General features: G+C 35.4%; 1 protein-coding gene across 2 annotated transcripts in view; it reads right to left on the reverse strand.

Annotated features, from left to right (window-relative positions):
- Positions 1-6614: 6614 nt before the first annotated feature.
- SH2B2 (SH2B adaptor protein 2) overlaps positions 6615-21002 on the reverse strand; it is a 192845-nt gene continuing 178457 nt past the window's right edge. For both annotated transcript variants that reach the window (XM_053706256.1, XM_053706255.1), the window contains exons 7-9: positions 19586-19779; positions 14944-15115; positions 6615-7023 (exon numbers count right to left, since the gene is read on the reverse strand). In XM_053706256.1, coding sequence (XP_053562231.1) covers positions 6725-7023; positions 14944-15115; positions 19586-19779 — 665 coding nt within the window. In that variant the 3' untranslated portion in view covers positions 6615-6724. The remainder of the gene's footprint in view (positions 7024-14943; positions 15116-19585; positions 19780-21002) is intronic.

The following is a 21002-nucleotide window of genomic DNA, read 5'->3' on the forward strand; positions in this document are numbered from 1 at the left end:
GGCACTGGCCTTGTTGGCCTAGGCCATAATATGCCCCTGAGCCGAGCACATGAAAGCTTTACTAACTCTGCTTTGCTGACACGGGTACTACATAAATGTACTAAAGAACTGTCTGGTTCCAGCTACTTGATCCTCCTTCCTAGGGTCTATAATATACTCTGTGTTCTTGATGCGGTCTCTGGCAGACAAGGACAGATGACTTATAGTCAATCAACATCTAGTCTTTTGATAGCAGATTCACTGAAGGGCATTTTAAAATGTTCACATTACATGTAATATTGTTTTCCACCTATTCCTTAAATACCTATTCTGGTTTCTTGATGCCATCCAGTATGAAAGTCAAGAAGGTGAGACTTCCGGTATCCGGAAGGTATTTAAAATCCACTGGAGTGTGCAGCCCAGCCCCCTTTGATAAAGCCAGTATTGGCAAAATTCCCCAGGATGGTTGCTGGGAAATACAGGGTTCCCATTTTAATTGGAGGACATAATCACAATTTCTTTAGTGTTGAGCGGGCACCACATACATCAGTTAAACATTGCAATAAATTGGAGGCTGCAGTGAGCAGCCAAATGAATAGAATAGAGTTTTCTTGTAATCTCTGCTCTATGGTCAACACTGCACAACAGATAAACATTGTCATCCTATCCTAGAATGTAATTTTATGTACTTAGATTTATTTTATTTAACCTTCCAACGGGCACATCAAAAGCAACAGTGTAATAGATTACACAATTGATCAAAAGTGATGACATTGAAGCACCTAATTTATATTTAAGGGTACAATTTGATTAAATCTTTAGGCAGACCTACAATACTACAATCAGTATAACTAGTTACCACATTGAACAAGCTCAATGATATTGATTATTGTTAATTTATTCATCTTCCCTCTGGTTTGGGCTTGCAGGACTTGGTATGTGGACCTAGTTCAGATGGCTTCTTGCCCTTCATGTCATTTTCCTCTGTGGAGAGCCCTTCTTTCCTTCTTTCACCAGGATGTTTGAACCCTAGCTTTGATCGCCTGACAATTGAACACATGATTTTGGCTGACAGAGGTTTGTCTGACAAGGTAATTGAGGCCTTGATGCAAGCAAGGAAGCCTGTTACCAGATTCATCTATTATAAGTTCGGAAAAATGTATCTGGCATGGTATGTGGCTTGGAATCTTTTTTTGGAAGCCCTTTAGTTTTAGAATTTTTCCAGTTCTCTAAACGGTCACATTTCTTCGTGGTCTGTTTTATGGGAAGATTGCTAAAATTCCTGATACACAGACTTTTATCCGTGCTTTACGCCATGTAAGAACTATGATTCAAGCCCGGATTCTACCTTGGAGTCTAAATTTGGTTCTGGGGGTGCTTCAGGACCCTCCTTTTAAACCTAATGTGTTAGCTCTTGAATTTTAAGGGTCTCTTTCTGTTAGCCATTACTTGGATCACCATGTCTCTGAGCTTTCTACTCTGTCCTCTAAGCCTCCTTTGCTGATTTTTCACCAGGATGAGGCTGTTCTCAGAATGAACTATTTCTGTGGAGGCAGGCTTTTGCAAGAAAGTACTGTGGGCTGTCATGCCTGATTCTTGACATACCTATTTTTAGTCCCACCCTAATCTGGTAGACTCTTTGACTTCACTGTTTGGGTATTGGATCCCATATGTGATTAATCATGGACTCTAACCATTATGAAATAAATGCATTTATCATGTAAGCAAATTACGTTTTTTTGTTCTTACAGTCTGTGTAGTATATTCTGATACTTGGCATTTGTTTTGACAATATAGAGCCCCATTCCACTGACAACAAGACAACAGGAACCTCATTTACATTGAATTAATATACAGACTGCAAAATTGTTTACTAATGTTTTGTTTTTATATGTTAATTTAAAAATAAGTAAAAGTTATTTCTATAGTATACAATGCACATATTTTTCTAAGTCACACAACGTAATTGGGCTTTTTTTTATTAATGACTATATATTTAGGATGAAGGTGCACTAAAGCAATTAAAGAGATTATACAAATACTCATTTACATACCAAAAAGTATGGACATTTTTCACAAGAGTGTATTTTGGCAGTTTCAAAAGACATAAACTACAACACAAATTATCCGTACACCTAGTCTACATGTATACATGGTTTCGGTAAAAAGTCTTGTTTACAACAATACTTGACTGTATTTATATTTGTAACACAGCACTCAAGTTGGAATAAATTTCTTGTTACAAAGAATGAAATAAAGAAAAGAGAACATGCATCACACTCAGTATACTGATACTGTGTATATTAAACAAACTACCAAGTCTTAAAGTCCCACAAAAATGCCTTTTTCTTTTGAGGACATCAGTTCTTCATTCTAATGGATTTGTGTTACTCATTGTCCTATCCTTCTTCCTTTGCCAGTAATGTTTACATATTCTGTATATCTTGTGCTATATCTGAGTTTTCTTAATAGAAAAGGCATTAGGGGTTTGGAAGTATGCTTCTTTTTTCAGGACACCTTAATGTTTTTTCATTCCATATAATAAACTTTGACATAAGATGAAAGTGCTTTGTCCTACTCAGGGTTTGATTACAGGGCCTTAGCTTGCTGTTTTAATAAGTTTAGCATGAGGGTGGTAATAACTTTCAACCTGTACAGAGCCGTGAGAGCGTTTGACAATGACATCAAGTCTCTACTTATGTGACAAAGTATGTTAAAAGGACATTGTACAGTAAATGTCGTTTTCCCTTTAATGTGTCTCCATTTACTCATTATACACACTGCAGAGTATTCAATTGGAAATCACTTATGTATATTAAGCTGGTCTTGTTCATGGAAATCTCATTTGAGTCTCTATACACAAAGGCCAATACTAAGGTACTGAAATTATTATTATAGGCGATGGTTTCAATGAGTAAAACCACTTTTTTCAGATGCAAAACTAAACCTATACTCGCTGTTAGCAATATATTTAATACCATAACAAATCATTGGAAACATATTAAGGGGAATTTACAGTACAGTGTCCCTTTAAAAGGACAGTAAACACAAAGAGGTTTTAATACAAAGACCTAGCTTACAAGTGGAGCACAAAAGTATTAGCGCTATTGTTTTTGTGCATTAACATGACTTATTTTTGTGCTCTTATTACAAGTTCAAAGTCATTTTTTTAGCACCCTATCAATTGTCTAGGGGGAGCTAACATCTGCTTGTTGGATAGCATCCCTCACATAGACTACTATGCAGGTATGCAGTAAACTTTGTGTCAGCTATTGCTTGAGCACTAGACTGTTGGTGCATAAGTAATAGAGTACTTCATGTGGTTATCTGCTATACTATTACTTTAGGTCTTAGAATGTGCTACATTTTACAGCAATATTTTGTATTGGGCTTGAGTCCAAGGGGCCTATTTAACAAAGGTCTGTCGGACCTGATCTGACAGTGCGGATCAGGTCCGACAGACCTCAGTGAATGCGGAGAGCAATACGCTCTCCGTATTCAGCAGCCAGCAGGGGGGTGTCAATCGACCCGATCATACTCGATCGGGTTGAATTGCGGCGATGTCTGTCCGCCTGCTCAGAGCAGGCAGACAGGATTATGGAGCAGCGGTCTTTAGAACGCTGCTTCATAACTGGTGTTTCTGGCAAGCCAGCAGGCTCGCCAGAAACACAGGCCTGCAAGCTCCATTCGGGAGCTTGATAAATGGGCCCCAGCACTTAACCCACCTCTTGTAATAAGAGTGCATGAAAGCGCACTAATAACGTTCCCTGCATTATTCATTAAAAGTATAGGGCGCAATATAAAGTTTTGGCTGTGTTAAGATGCGTTAGTTAAAATATTTAACTATCCATTTGTAATACCAGGTTGTGCGTTATTCCTTGTGCTAGGTTGCCCATAACAAATAAAAAAATAACACACACTGCGGCATTGATTGCGCTCCCCTTGCAATCTAGCCAAAATTTTTAGTTATGCATAGTAAAACAACTTTGCAATATAATTGTATTACTTATTCTTCCCATTTTCATGTAATTTAGGTTGGAAGTTGTGGATTTTTTTTTAATTCTCAGAACTTTAATTGCACACTGTAGATTTCTCAAGGCTACCCCTGCTACATATATTTCAATAACATTATTTTATACTAATATTATGAACATTGTTATCCTTGTTGTCTGCATACTCAAGCCTGCATTGGCTCCTCCAATTAAGGCAAGTGGTGGGTGGAGTTTTATTTAACATCAGCTCTTTAGGTCTTTTACAACTTTACCATAAGGCAAAATTCTAAATAAAATATGTTGGACAAAATACATATAAAAACACATTTAAACGGACAGGAAACCAAAAAAAATTCTTTCGGATAGAACATACAACTTTCCAATTTACTTCTATTGTCAATTTTTCTTCATTATCTTGTTATCTTTTGCTGAAGGAACAGCATTGCACTACCAGCACCTTGCTGAATGCATCTAGTTAGCCAATCACAAGAGACAAATGTGTGCAGGCACCAATCAGCAGCTAGCTCCCACTAGTGTAGGATATGTGCGTATTCTTTTTCAGCAAAGGATAGCAAGAGAACGAAGCACATTTGAAAACAGAAGTGAATTTAAAAGTGTCTTAAAATTACATTCTCTATCTGAATGAAGTTTAATTTTGGCTTTCTCCTATCCCTTTAATACTGTAACATTATATATATATATATATATATATATATATATATATATATATAATCAGAATTAAAGTTTCTTGATTGAGATAGAGCCATTTTAAACTACTTTTCAATTTACTTCTTTCTCTTGGTATCCTTATCTGAAGAGAATACCTAGGTAGGCTCAGGAGCAGCAAAGCACTACTGGAAACTAGCTGGTTATTGGTGGCTGCACAGATATGCATCTTGTTATTAGCTCAGCTAGCTCCCAGTACATTGCTGCTTCTGTGCCTACTCTTTAACAATGGATACCAAGCACAAAGAAAATTTGATAATACCAATAAATTAAAAAGCTATTTAGAACTGCATGCTCTTTTAGGGCTGGATTACAAGTGAAGCGCATATTTGAGCTTCTGCAAGTGCGTTTTGGCACTCAATTCTATTTTAATGCGAGTGCCCCCTTTTGCCCATATTACAGGTCGCAAGTAAAAATGTACCGCCTTCATGGTCGCAATTTTGCAGTATAAAAAATAAAGCTGCAAAGTTGCAATCACATTTTCTCAATCCTCATAGGCCTCTATTTAAAGGGACAGTCAACACCAGAATTTTTGTTGTTTAAAAAGATAGATAATCCCTATATTACCCATGCCCCAGTTTTGCAAAACCAACACTGTTATATTAATACACTTTTTACTTCTGTGACTAACTTGTATCTAAGCATCTTCTGACCGCCCCTAATCACATGACTTTTAGTTATTTTGCATATAGTTGCATTTTAGCCAATTAGTGCAGTGTCTGCCACTAGCCACGGGCGTGATCACAATGTTATCTATATGGCCTACATGAGCTTGCTCTCCCCTGCTGTGAAAAGTAAATAAAATAGAGGCGGCTTTCAAGGGCTTAGAAATTATCATATGTGCCTCCCTAGGTTTGCTTTCAACTAGAATACCAAAGAGAACACAGAAAAATTGTTGATAAAAGTAAATTGGAAAGATGTTTAAAATTACATGCCCTATTTGAAAAATTAAAGTTTTTTTTGGACTTGACTGTCCCTTTAACAAGGTCTGGTGCACCTGATCCGACAGTGCGGATCAGGTCTGCCAGACCTCGCTGACTACGGAGAGCAATACGCTCTCCGTATTCAGCATTGCACCAGCAGCTCACAAGAGCTGCTGGTGCAACGCCGCCCCCTGCAGACTCACGGCAAATCGACCGCCAGCAGGGGGGGTGTCAATCAACCGGGTGGAATTGCGCCGATGTCTGTCCGCCTGCTCAGAGCAGGCGGACAGGTTATGAAACAGCGGTCTTTGTGACCGCTGCTTCATAACTGCTGTTTCTGGCGAGCCCGGGGCATCAAGCTCCATTCGGAGCTTGATAGATAGGTTCCATAGACTTTAAAGGGATAGGAAAGTCAAAATTAAACTTACATCAGACAGTGCTAATATGAGTGTTACTGTGCTGCGACATGTATTTTTTATGTGTTTTTTACACTTTCTATTTGAGCATAACAGTTAACGTTCGCATGTACTTTCAACTCGTAATAATGCGCTACTTCTGACGCGTGCAAAGAGCCGCGATAAACCAGATATCACTTGTGTGCAGTGCAACAGCGCGCAACACTCGTAATCTAGCCCTAAGTGTTTAAAATGATAGGTACATTTTATTCAACGGCTAAATGCTATGTTTAGATTTTTTAAGCTTTAAAGACTTTGTAATTCATTACCAGATCTTGTAAACTTAGCGAGAAGCATGTTATTGCTCACTTAACTGCATTACTTTACGTTTTTGTAGATTCCATTTGGCAATACCGTGTGCCCAGCCCTTAGTATTTATTATAAAGTTTCTAATCATAAATTTATAGTCCTGTGATGTAAGACAAATGTATCTTGTGGATACATTTTAAAATGAACCAATTAAGCAGTAGTAAACATTAGTGCTGGTTGTTAAAATAAACATTTAGATAAAGCTTACTAAGGTGTGCTATGCAGTAAGATTCCTTAAAAAATTTTTTATTATTATTTTAGTATATGCTGCTTTTTAAATATGGGTTGTAATGAATTAAGAGGGAAGAATCAGTAGTGCTGTGGTCTAGTTGCAACTTCTTTAGTAAAAAGAATACTGATTCTCAATGGCTCTGGTCCTGTTTCGAGATCCATCACTTTCATGATAATCTTCTGTGCTTCCATTTGGTGATTCCAACAAGAGTTCTGCACTGTTACTACGGCTCCTGGCTCCCAAAGTCCCTTCCAGTCTGTGATATGCAGGATGGGTGGTTGAAGCAGAGATGTCAGGGGACACAGACTGCATATTACTTGCTCCAGAGCTTGATGAATAATGTTGAGGTTGAATTTCAGTCCTAGAGATCTGCTGTTGAAGCCCAATATTTTGTGAAGGTCCAGAATCTATAGGCAAAAAAATTAAATAAAATGTTATTAATGAATCTAAAAGTCTGCTGCCAATAGAAAAAAAAGCAATGAACAAATACAAAACAATAACAATTTTTATCTAGTATTCTATTTATGTTATGACATGAGTTGTTTTTTTATATAGATATTTTCTTACATTTATTGGTATTATCTTTATGGTGACATGTGGAAATGTAAAATTAGAGAGTAGTTTTATGAAAAATCTTTCTGGTATGTACCACATTAATATAACAAATCATTCATTTATATTTCAAAAATCATTAAAATTATGGTGGAGATAAAATCATGAGATTAAAATCCTCTATATCGCAAAAGTAAATCAATAGAAATTATTGCATAGGTAATTAGCACATCTAGACAAGTATCCCCACTTGCCTTCACCCCAAAAAACTTCATATGCATTGTTACCAATGCACCAGAGGATTATGGGTAAGATATGCAAATTAGATATGCAATATCTCAGCTTTTTGCTTCAAATACTGTGTTAACACACAGCAATCCCCTAATGGGATCAAAATCAAAATTCATTAAAATTATCCCCGCTTGTCTTCACTCAAAAAAACTCCGTATACATTGTTACCAATGCACCAGAGGATTCAGATTTTAATCTCATGCTTTTATTTCCACCATAATTTTAACAAATTTTGATTTTGCCCTGGAATGAACTTTACCTAGCAGCAGTCAAAAAAATCTATCTACTGCTGATAAGTTCTAATAAGAATGAAATGGCTGTCCAGAAGTGATTTTTGTATTTGCTGCATTTACCCCATTAGGGGATTGCTGTTACCACAGTATTTAAAGCAAAAAGCAGAGATATTGCATATCTAATTTGCATATCTTACCCAGAATCCTCTGGTGCATTGGTAACAATGTATACGGACTTGTTTTGGGTGAAGGCAAGCGGTGATACTTGCCTAGATGTGATAATTGCCTCTGCAATAATTTCTATTGGTTTACTTTTGGATTATGGAGGATTTTAATCTCATGCTTTTATCTCCACTATAATTTTTAAGAATTTTGATTTTGCCCTGGAATGAGCTTTACCTAGCAGCAATCAAAAATCTATCTACTGCTGATGAGTTCTAATAAGAACAAAAAGGCTGTCCAGTAGTGAATTTTGTATTTGCTGCATTTCCTCCATTAGGGGATTGCTGTATGTTAACACAGTATTTGAAGCAAAAAGCTGAGATATTTTTATTTATAATTTGCATATCTTACCCAGAATCCTTTGGTGCATTGGTAACAATGTATATGGAGTTGTTTTGGGTGAAGGCAAGCGGTGATACTTGCCTAGATGTGATAATTGCCTCTGCAATAATTTCTATTGGTTTACTTTTGGATTATGGAGGATTTTAATCTCATGCTTTTATCTCCACTATAATTTTTAAGAATTTAGATTTTGCCCTGGAATGAGCTTTACCTAGCAGCAATCAAAAATCTATCTACTGCTGATGAGTTCTAATAAGAACAAAAAGGCTGTCCAGTAGTGAATTTTGTATTTGCTGCATTTCCCCCATTAGGGGATTTAAATAACTGAAATATCATACTGAAACATTTTCCCTAATAAGAAAAAAAAGCAAAAATACCAATATTTATACTATAAAATACACTATACACAATGGGCTATATACGAGTGGAGCACAAACGTTTGTGACCAAGCGATAAGGGGTTTATCGCGAGGGTGTGCACTCATCGGGCTTATCGCTCGCAATCGTGATTTATGCTAGAATGATTACTGTGACTTCAGAGTTCTGGTTAACTGTTTCACGAAACAAAAAAACACATAAAAAATACCTTACAAAGCACACTTACACTCATAATAACACTATCTAATAAAAAATATTCAAAAATAATATTGCACACAAAATTTATAAAGACTCCAAGACATAAGCTCTCAGGCAGGCAAAGGGCATTAACATAGAGATACATACGTATACATATTTAAAGATGGATATGTATGGATTAGGGATGGGCGAATGTTTCTAAAAATTCGACATTTAAAACAAATTTTGATACATTCGTTCGTTCGAATCGATTTTCGAATGTTTATATAACATTCTAACATTATATTTTCGAATTTTCGTTTTCGAATTTTTCAATAAAATTCGAAAATATTTGTTCGAATAATTGAATGTTTAACTATGTATTTCATTCAATTTCGAAATGTAATATTCGAATTCGAATGTGACATTTGAATTCGAATGTCACATTCGAATTTGAAGTAGTATTTCTAGTCTAATACTGTGTTTTAAATGTAATATTCGAATTCAAATGCTACATTCGAATTCGAATGTCACATTCGAATTTGAAGTAGTATTTCTAGTCTAATACTGTGTTTTAAATGTAATATTCGAATTTGAATGTGACATTCGAATTCGAAATAGTATTTCTAGTCTAATAGTGTGTTTTTTAAATGTAATATTCGAATTCGAATGTCACATTCGAATTCGAAATAGTATTTCTAGTTTGCAACTGTGCTTAATAAATGTAATATTCAAATTCGAATGTGAAATTCGATTCGAATGTGACATTCGATTCGAATGTGACATTCGAATTCGAAATAGTATTTCTAGTCTAATACTGTGTATTATAAATGTAATATTCGAATTCGAATGTGACATTCGATTTGAATGTGATATTCGATTCGAATGTGACATTCGAAATAGTGTTTCTAGTCGTCTACAATTGTGTTTTATAAATGTAATATTCGAATTTGAATGTGACATTCGAATTCGAATGTGACATTCGAAAACTGTAAATAACATTCGAAAATCTAATTTTTAAGAATATTCGTTCTTATCAACATTCTATTATGTAAATCGAATTCCTACAATAACATCCGTTCTAACATTCGAATTCGGATATAAACACATTCGCCCATCCCTAGTATGGATATGTATGTACTATATATATATATATATATATATATATGTGTACACATGTATTTATATGTGTATATACTGTCTGTATTTACAGATATATATATATATATCTATATGTGGCCCTCGGTTTACGCCGGTTCAACTTGCGACGTTTCAGAATAACAACCTTTTTTGCCAGTCATGTAACTGCTATTGAAAAGCATTGAAAAGCAGTGCACTTATTAAAATAGCAAGTAGGTGGAGCTGTCCGCTTGTGTTGCAGCAAAGTTTTGCAAGCTTAGCAGACTTAAATTAATCTGTGTACACAGAACAGACCTTAGCTATCGAGCAACAAGATCTAGCAGCCACTTCCCTATTATCTTCCTGCCCAGCTGCTTGAGGTGAGGCTGCCTAACTGCCTATTAATCACTCCAGATTGAAATGCATAGAATAGGTGCAGACCCAATATTATCTAACATGCTAACAATGCAGAGAACTGTTTGCAGAAAAATGCAAGTAAAAAAAATGTTTTTGTTCATTAAACTTAGTTTGATGATACAGTCTGTTGTGTGATTATTTAATTAGGTTTATAATGCTGTTTAGCATTTCAACTCTTCATTTCAAAGCTTTAAAAATAATGTATTAGGTGTTACTTATGTCAATTTTGAGAGGGACCTGGAACCTAACTCCCTCACATCCCTTTGACTTACATTATAAACTGGGTTTCAATTTACAACGGTTTCGATTTACAACCATTCCTTCTGGAACCTAACCCCGGCGTAAACTGAGGGCTACCTGTACATATAAAGACAAAAATACATATGTACATATATATATATATATATATATGCGCGCATGCATTGGAGCCCTTTGCCGTTAAGTAGATAAAAACATGTAAAAGCATATGTAATAAAGGTTTTAACTATGTATTTACTGTAAATATTTTACATTCCAATGTTCTGCACATTACGGAATATGTTCTATGTATTTTTAAATAGATATTCCTATATACAGTATCTCACAAAAGTGAGTACACCCCTCACATTTTTGTAAATACTTTATTATATCTTTTCATATGACAACACTAAAGAAATTACACTTTGCTACAATGTAAAGTAGTGAGTGTACAGCCTGTATAACAGTGTAAATTTGCTGTCCCCTCAAAATAACGCAACACACAGCCATTAATGTCTAAACCATTGGCAACAAAAGTGAGTACACCCCTAAGTGGAAATGTCCAAATTGGGCCCAATTAGCCATTTTCCCTCCACGGTGTGATGTGACTCATTAGTGTTACAAGGTCTCAGGTGTGAATGGGGAGCAGGTGTGTTAAATTTGGTGTTATCGCTCTCACACTCTCTCATACTTGTCACTGGAAGTTCAACATGGCACCTCATGGGAAAGAAAAAAAGAATTGTTGCTCTACATAAAGATGGCCTAGGCTATAAGAAGTTTGCCAAGAACCTGAAACTGAGCTGCAGCACGGTGGGCAAGACCATACAGCGGTTTCACAGGACAGGTTCCACTCAGAACAGGCCTCCCCATGGTCGACCAAAGAAGTTGAGTGCACGTGCTCAGTGTCATATCCAGAGGTTGTCTTTGGGAAATAGACGTATGAGTGCTGCTAGCATTGTTGCAGAGGTTGAAGGGGTGGGTGCATCAAAATGATCTGCATGGCTGTCGTCCTAGAAGGAAACCTCATCTAAAGATGATGCACAAGAAAGCCTGCAAACAGTTTGCTGAAGACAAGCAGACTAAGGATATGTATTACTGGAACCATGTTGTTTCAGATGGTGTCAAAGACAAGTGTGTCTTGCCTACAGTGAAGCATGGTGGTGGGAGTGTCATGATCTGGGCCTGCATGAGTGCTGCCGTCACAGGGGAAGTACAGTTCTTTGAGGGAACCATGAATGCCAACATGTACTGTGACATATTGAAGCAGAGCATGATCCCCTCCCTTCGGAGACTGGGCCGCAGGGCAGTATTCCAACATGATAACCCCAAACACACCTCCAAGACGGCCACTGTCTTGCTAAAGAAGCTGAGGGTAAAGGTGATGGACTGGCCAAGCATGTCTCCAGACCTAAACCCTATTCAGCATCTGTGGGGCATCCTCAAACAGAAGGTTGGCGAGCGCACGATCTCTAACATCCACCATGTGGATGTGATGTCGTCATGGAGGAGTGAAAGAGGACTCCAGTGGCAACCTGTGAAGCTCTGGTGAACTCCATGCCCAAGAGGGTTAAGGCAGTGCTGGAAAATAATGGTGACCACACAAAATATTGACACTTTGGGCCCAATTTGTATATTTCCAGTTAGGGGTGTACTCACTTTTGTTGCCAACAAGTTATTTTGAGAGGACAGTAAATTTACACTGTTATACGGGCTGTACACTCACTACTTTACATTATAGCAAAGTGTAATTTCTTCAGTGTTGTCACATGAAAAGATATAGCAAAATATTTACAAAAATGTGAGGGGTGTACTCACTTTTGTGAGATACTGTATATCTGTGTATAGCTATACCTATACATAATCATGTGTATATATATATATATATATATATATATACACATATAGATATATATTGTACCTAAAACCATCAGACATATGTATTTATGAATAAAAAGAAACATATTCTATGTGCAGAACATTGGAATGTGAAATATTCATACTTTCATGTTGGGTTAGCACAAAAGAGAATAGGCGATCGTGTTTGTGCGAGAGTGGGGTGTTTTTTTTCCGTTTTTTTTCTCCATTGACTTCTAAAGGGGAATACGTGAACGTGCACATGATATTCTAACTTCTTATTTTTGTGCTAGTCGGGTTACCACAATAGCAAAAACAATTTACTTTCAATGGGAGGGTGATTACCACTGGTTAACTCTGTTTTTCCTCCATCACTATCTTGTTCCACTCTCCTCCCCTATTTCTTGAGCTATAAGACACTGAGGATATATGAACGTATGTAGATCCTTTGAATTATTGTAGAATGTGGATTGAAATGTACAATATTGTTAAAAAGTGGTAGCTTCATCTGTTTAATCTAATCTAATTTAAACTGACAAGCTAGGTGGAAAACCACAGCTAAGACTTCAGCCAATGAAGAAACGCATCACCTGATTCCACCGGACTTCCCAATGGCATTGTGCAAAGTGCCTAGTGAAGTTCACTGCTTTTTATTGTATGCAAATAAAAGTGAAGTTTTAAAGCTTTAAAGGGAAAGTTTAGTCAAAATTAAACTTCCATGGTTCAAATAGGGCCTGCAATTTTAAACAACTTTCCATTTCACTTTTATCATCAAATTTGCGTTGTTCTCTTGGTATTCTTAGTTGAAAGCTAAACCTAGGTAGACTCATATGCTAATTTCTATGCCCTTGATGGCTGCCTCTTATCTGAATGCATTTGACAGTTTTTCACAGCTAAATGGCATTAGTTCATGTGTGCCATATAGATAGCATTGTGCTCATGCCAGTGGAGTTTTATGAGCCACCACTGATTGACTAAAATGCAAGTCTGTCAAAAGAACTGAAATAAGGGGCAGTCTGCAGAGGCTTAGCTACAAGGTAATCACAGAGGTAAAAAGTATATTAATATAACGTGTTGGTTATGCAAAACTGGGGAATGAGTAATAAAGGGATTATCTATTTTTTTAAACAATAAAAATTCTGACTGTCCCTTTAATCTCTGTGCTCCTTTGGCTTTTATATTACACAGGTATATAGGCCAATCACTGCTTCTAAGTCAGATCTTGAGATACCGGTCACATTCTTATAATAATATAGTATGTGGACATCTATGATAAATAATTATGCTCTGAGGTTTTGATGTTATTCTAGATTATTATATATTTTTAGGATCTTAAGTCTTATGTATTTCCTTACTATTATGTATTAAATATATTTACTTTTGTTGTTTATTATCAGCATAAGTAATTATAGATTACTAAATTGTATATAGAGTCTTGAACACATTTTGGCTTCAGCTACATACGTGAGGTACCCCTGTTGAATTTCTGAGACAAGGTTTTTATCAAAGGTATATATATATATATATATATACTATATATATATATACATATATATATATATATATATATATATATATATATATATAAATAAATATATATAGTATCAGAATAAGAGATGCACTCACAGGGTCTTGCGAGTGTCCAAATTATATACATTGGGTCATGCCTGTATACATTTTATGGGTTATGCTTCACTTTATGGGTAAAGTCTCTATTTTCAGTACCTATTTCCAGTATCTGTATCAATTGTTGTCATTCCAGTTTTATCCCCTGCTATAACTGTTAAGTGATTATTTAGGTCATTCCAGCTTGATCCCCTGTTATAATTGTTAAGTGATTATGCATGTATTGTTTTTATGTCATTTTATGGCACTTGTTCTCTTAATTTCACTAGGGTGTTATTAGTGTTAGTATGCTGTTGTCATAACCGCTGCTGGGCAGCATCTGGTTGCCATGGTAATGGTCAGTCTCGGTGAGTCATCGACAGTCGCAGGAGCCGCATGATGAAGTCACATACTTCCGAGACGCCATCCGGCAGCGGCGCAACGGTTAGCACACGGTGATGGGTATAAGTAAGGTAAGCTTGTAGTTCATTGCATATAATTTTGTGGTCTGAAGACGGGGGGACCCTGAAACGTTACTATTTGTGGGAATAAAATCCCAACTTTGCAAGACCCTGTGAGTGTATCTCTTATTCTGATACTATACAACTACTGATTGGATTGCACCCAGGGCACTAGACATTCCAGTGGTGTGAGTGCTTTACCCTATTCTGTTTTCATATATATATATATATAAAACAATTTTACCATTGATATTCTAGCTGAAACAGCTTCTGAAATAATAGAGGTTCATAATTTCTTACCATCTAAATGCACATCTTTAAAAAACTTTTTTTCACATGTTGATATAGATTTTTACCCCTTCTTACTACACAACAGTAGCACAGTAACATACTGTACGTATACATTACAAACATAAAGGAAGTGGAACAGTATATCTCACCAGGTAATGGGTACTGGGAAAGAACATAACTTCTGAGGGTAATGTCAGCAGAGCCACCGGACTCAAGAGGGATGGGATGTGAATGAAAGTGCTTCAGCATGTCAAATATTGTTTGGAACCAGAGATGCTGCACGTGGCACTGACCATTTTCATTCAAAGACAATCGCAGATGCTGTAATGAAAACAATATCTTTAAATGCTGCCCCAATATGTCTTTTTTTATATATGAAACAAAGAAAAATGAACTGAGATTAAATCTAACAATGTTTAGTAAAAAAAATAAAAATGAAAACATGAATTTGTTGTTTAAAAGATAAGAATGTGATAATAATGTGATTAGGCTAATAAATTATTAGTGTTATTTTTACAATCTTGCTTTTGTAATATTTTAAGTTGACAAACCCAACACATAAAAGGCATTTTACCAATGTACCAACTATTCCACAAAAATAACGACCCTAAAGGGACTTTAAACTCAAAATTTTATTCTCCATAAAATGTTTACTTTTGCATTATTAAAAAAAAAACACTTTACAGTGCAAATACACTATTTTTTTTGCCTGCTTTTACTGTAATTTAAAAGGATATTAAACCCATTTTTTTCTCTCTTATGATTCAGATAGAGCATGCAATTTAAATCATCATAATTTACTCCTATTATTAGGCTTACCATAATTTTTAGAGATGAAACTGGGACCACTTGGCACGGTGCCAGTGGGGGTGTGGTCAGGGGTGTGGCCAAGGGGCGGGGCATTTGTCGACCAGAACTAATTTTCCATGCACAATTATATTACTACATTTTTTTTGCAGCACAATTGTATTACCATCCATAATTAATGATGATGACCCCAGCAGCACAATTATATTACCATCCATAATTAATGATTATGACCCCAGCAGCACAATTATATTACCATAATTAATGATGATGACCCCAGCAGCACAATTATATTACCATAATTAATGATGATGACCCCAGCAGCACAATTATATTACCATAATTAATGATGATGACCTCAGCAGCACAATTACCATAATTAATAATGATGACCCCAGCAGCACAATTATATTACCATAATAATGATGATGACCCCAGCAGCACAATTATATTACTATAATTAATGATGATGACGCCAGCAGCACAATTATATTACCATAATTAATGATGATGACCCCGGCAACACAATATATTACCATAATTAACGATCATGAGCACAGCAGCACAATTATATTACCATCCATAATTAATGTAATTGTGCTGCTGGGGTCATCATCATCATGTTAATTTAATTGTGCTGCTGGGGTCATCATCATTAATTATGTTAATATAATTGTGCTGCTGGGGTGAGCATCATTAATTATGTTAAGATAATTGTGCTGCTGGGGTCATCATCATTAATTATGTTAATATAATTGTGCTGCTGGGGTCATCCATCATCATCATCATTAATTTAATGATGAGTTGACCCCAGCAGCACAATTATATTGACATAATTAATGATGATGATGACCCCAGCAGCACAATTACATTAATTATGGATGGTAATATAATTGTGCTGCTGTGCTCATGATCGGTAATTATGGTAATATATTGTGTTGCTGGGGTCATCATCATTAATTATGGTAATATAATTGTGCTGCTGGCGTCATCATCATTAATTATAGTAATATAATTGTGCTGCTGGGGTTACTCATCATCATTAATTATAATTGTGCTGCTGGGGTCATCATAATTAATTATGTTAATTTAATTGTGCTGCTGGGGGTCAACATCATCATTAAATTAATTAATGTTATTAATTATGTTAATTTAATTGTGCTGCTGAGGTCATCATCATTAATTATGTTAATATAATTGTGCTGCTGGGGTCATCCATCATCATCATCATTAATTTAATGATGAGTTGACCCCAGCAGCACAATTATATTGACATAATTAGTGACAATAATTTATTTAATGAGGATGACCCCAGCAGCACAATTATATTAACATAATTAGTGACATCAATTAATTTAATGATGACCCCAGCAGCACAATTATATTAACATACTTAATGACATGATGACCCTAGCAGCACAATTATATTAACATACTTAATGATGTGATAACCCTAGCAGCACAATTATATTAACATAATTAATGATAATGACCCCCAGCAGCACAATTATATTAACATAATTAATTACATTAATGAAGGTAATATAAGTGTGCTGCTAGGGTCATCATCATTAATTATGTTAATTTAATTGTGCTGCTGGGGTCATCATCATTAATTATGTTAATTTAATTGTGCTGCTGGGGGTCATCATCATTAATTATGTTAATATAATTGTCCTGCTGGGCATCACTAATTATGTTAATATAATTGTCCTGCTGGGCATCACTAATTATGTTAATATAATTGTGCTGTTGGGGTCATCAATCATCATCATTAATTTAATGATGATGAGTTGACTCCAGCAGCACAATTATATTGACATAATTAATGACCAGCAGCACAATTATTAGTTTACCATCCATAATTAATGATGATTGATGAGTGACCCCAGAAGCACAATTATTAATGGAGATATCTAATAATATAAATGAATAATAACACCACATAGCAGATAGAGATAGCAGCCTAAGATATGTGGTTGCATATGAAAAAAGGAAAAGATCAAGTAATATTGTATTGTAGTAAGTAACTCACACGTACTTATCATTATCAGCAAGAAGATCTGCAAAAGTCAAGAATTTTTTTTTTGTTGGTATTTGCTTCAGCAACAGGAAGCCACAGTGTGCAGCCCCATGATGCGTTCTCCTAAGTTGAAGGCGCCTAAAACACTGAGTGTGAAGCAGAGGTGGAGCACACGTTATCAGTCGGATTCTGTGACCCGTCTGTTGCAGGAATGTGGTGACGTCACGGTCGCACATTCCGACGGGCAGCAGACAGCTGTAAAAGGCAGTGCATGCTGCATGCCCAACAAAGCTAAATTCACAGATTTGCCGGTGTTCTATCATTCCAACTAATTCATCAGACTACGCTAGTCTGATGAATTTGCTGGAATGATTGATAGAACACCGGCGGCCGGGACAAAAATGAAAAACGGGTGGGACACTGGGACAGGGGCTCAAAACAGGGACAATCCCGGTAAAAACGGGACGTATGGTAAGCCTACCTATTATCAATTTTTCTTAATTTTTTGGGTATCTTTATGTGAAAAAGTAGGAATATAAGCTTAGGAGCCAGCCCATTTTTTGTTCAGTACACTGTGTAGCGCTTGCTGATTTATGGCTACATTTAGTCACCAAAATTAGAAAGTTGCTTAAAATCGCATGCTCTATCTGAATCATGAAAGAAAAAAAATTGGGTTTCATATCCCTTTAAAGCAATAATACACTAGATAATATTGTCATGGTTAAAATATAAAATGGTGATTATTATAAATATTTATTTCAATAGACAGCTCCTAAGTTTAAGAAAAACATTAACACATAGTTGTGGTGTAGGGAACCCCACAAGAGGAAGCTACAGGATTAGAAATATCCTGCATATACTGCAGATACTGCAGACTTTTTCTTATGATAGTTGAAATAAAGAACTAGGGTAAGAAAAAAACAAAAAACATTTAATTAAAATAATAGAAAAAAATATATAATCTAGACTAGAACTATATTAGTAGGTGTATTTTATTTTTCTTCTTGAGCTTATTTTGAGTTCAAGTCCTTTCTAATCATCTCTTAATTAAGTGAGCAGAATGTATGTTACTCAGCATATAATGAAAATTATTTTAGACATGGTAGGAAAACAGACTTGATTTACTTTAACTACCCATGAAAGCACTCCTAATTGATGTTTTAAAAAATTGGCAGCGTTCATTTCCTAATTCATGGATGACTGTGCATTGTATCGAATAAATCAATGCTCCTAAATAATTTTGTAATTGCTTTTTTTCTCTACTAGAGAGTTATGAAGTTAGCACAGCCAAACTGTTCATCAAAGCACACAGGGAAGTGCATCCATGGCTGTCTAATTGGCCACAGTTGGTTCCAATATGCCAATCTATCATAGTTACTAAGCCGCATTTCCAGATGAAAATATAGTCTATACATGGTGAGTCCATTATCCTAGAATGTAATGATTGTAAACCAACGTTTATCTAGCAACAAAAAAGAAAAGGAGCAATAGTTTACAGTGCAGTGATTGGTAATGTATAGCATTTAGTTATAAGCACAACGATTCATTTTTGCAATTTTTTAGTGTTGATTTTTTTTACATGAAATAGAAAAATGCTACGTTTTCTAATGTGAACTATGTCAATGCAAATAGCACTTGCATTTTTACTTGGAGATTTAAATACGGACAGTATAATAATAAACTGTGAATCTAGTATTAATTAAACAATTGATTCTGTGCACCTACCAACAACAACAGTTACACTGAGCTAAATAGTGTAACGTTTGATATGATCAAGCGTTAACACAAAAGACACGACTATCGTGTACTGAGAAATATCTATTAAATGTTCTGCTATTATATAACTAGGAAAAATATATTTAATTTGTACTTATGTTGTTCTGATGTTTATGCTATTTATGTTTCTATGAGGCTCATTTTAAGATATTTTTTTAACATGATTAATTAAACGGTATACTTGCTTTTGCTTTGCCTTGAAAGTTAAAGGTCAGAACATATTCCCCAGGGCGTGTTTCACTTTGGCGGATGACAAACAGTCCATGACTCCTTGATCCACCAGAAAGAACAAGCTGGGCAGCTTTAATCCGTGATAAAGTGCCATGGAACCATGGGAAGTCAGACAGATTTATCTCCAGTTCCTTTTCACCATCTTCCACTATAACAATGATATAACATGGAATATTATGTTATTGTATATTTAGTTTACATCTATTTACTTTTTTTTGTTAAAATAAGCTGTGAATAGGCTTTTTATGAGCACAATTGACCTTTTCTTTGTCCTTCTATTTTACATACCATAAGAGAGAACATACATTATTATGATTAAGCCGATGGTAGAATAAACAAAACGATTTATTTAAAAACCTGCAACAGGGATATTTTTTTAGTTTGAAACATACAATTTTTTTTATAGCCCATACAAGATTTATAATATTTCATTTTTTACTATTTAAAAAAACTAAATTAAGATTAAGCAATTCTCTTCAGCAATGTTTTAGACAAATTTGAGATGTGAAGAATTCTTTACTTTATGGCTATTTGCTATTTTTGTTTTACAAAATAACTGTAAATAGGCTCTTTTTCCTATGAGCACAATGTATTTTTTTCTTTTTCCTTTTTATTTTACAACACAAACAAGAAAGTAAATTATTTTTTATAAACCTTAACGATCTTCTGAAGAAAGACAAAAATAACCAACATTGTTATATTAATATACTTTATAACATTTAAACCTCTACATTGCTGCCTGTTTCTAAGCCACTACAGACAGTCTCTTAGCACATTGTTTTTTATATTTAGCTGTTCAATAGGAGACTGCTAGTTCATGTGGGTTATATAGATAACATTGTACTCTCTCCCGTGGAGTTGTGCAGCACACAGCACTAATTGGCTAAAATGCAAGTCAATAGATAATAAATAAATAGCCATGTGATAAAGGGGCTGTCAAAAGAGGCTTAGAAGGTAATCACAGAGGTATAATATAACCATGTTGGCTGAGCAAAACTGGGGAATGGGTAATAAAGGGATTATCTATCTTTTTAACAATAACAATTTTGGAGAAGACTGTCCTTTTAAGATTAAAGGGATGCTTAAAGGGACAGTCAACACCAAAATGTTTGTTGTTTTAAAAGATAGATAATCCCTTTATTACCCATTCCCCAGTTTTGCATAACCAACACTGTTATATTAATATCCTTTTTACCTCTGTGATTAACTTGTATCTAAGCATCTTTTGACAGCCCCCTTGAACACATGATATTTTATTTTTTATCTATTGACTTTCATTTTAGCCAATTAGTGCAGTGTCTGCCACAATCCACGGGCGTGATCACAGTGTTATCTATATGGTTTACATGAACTAGCTCTCCCCTGATATGA

Source organism: Bombina bombina, chromosome 3, assembly GCF_027579735.1.
Source record: "Bombina bombina isolate aBomBom1 chromosome 3, aBomBom1.pri, whole genome shotgun sequence".
In the NCBI taxonomy this organism is placed as follows: Eukaryota; Metazoa; Chordata; class Amphibia; order Anura; family Bombinatoridae; genus Bombina; species Bombina bombina.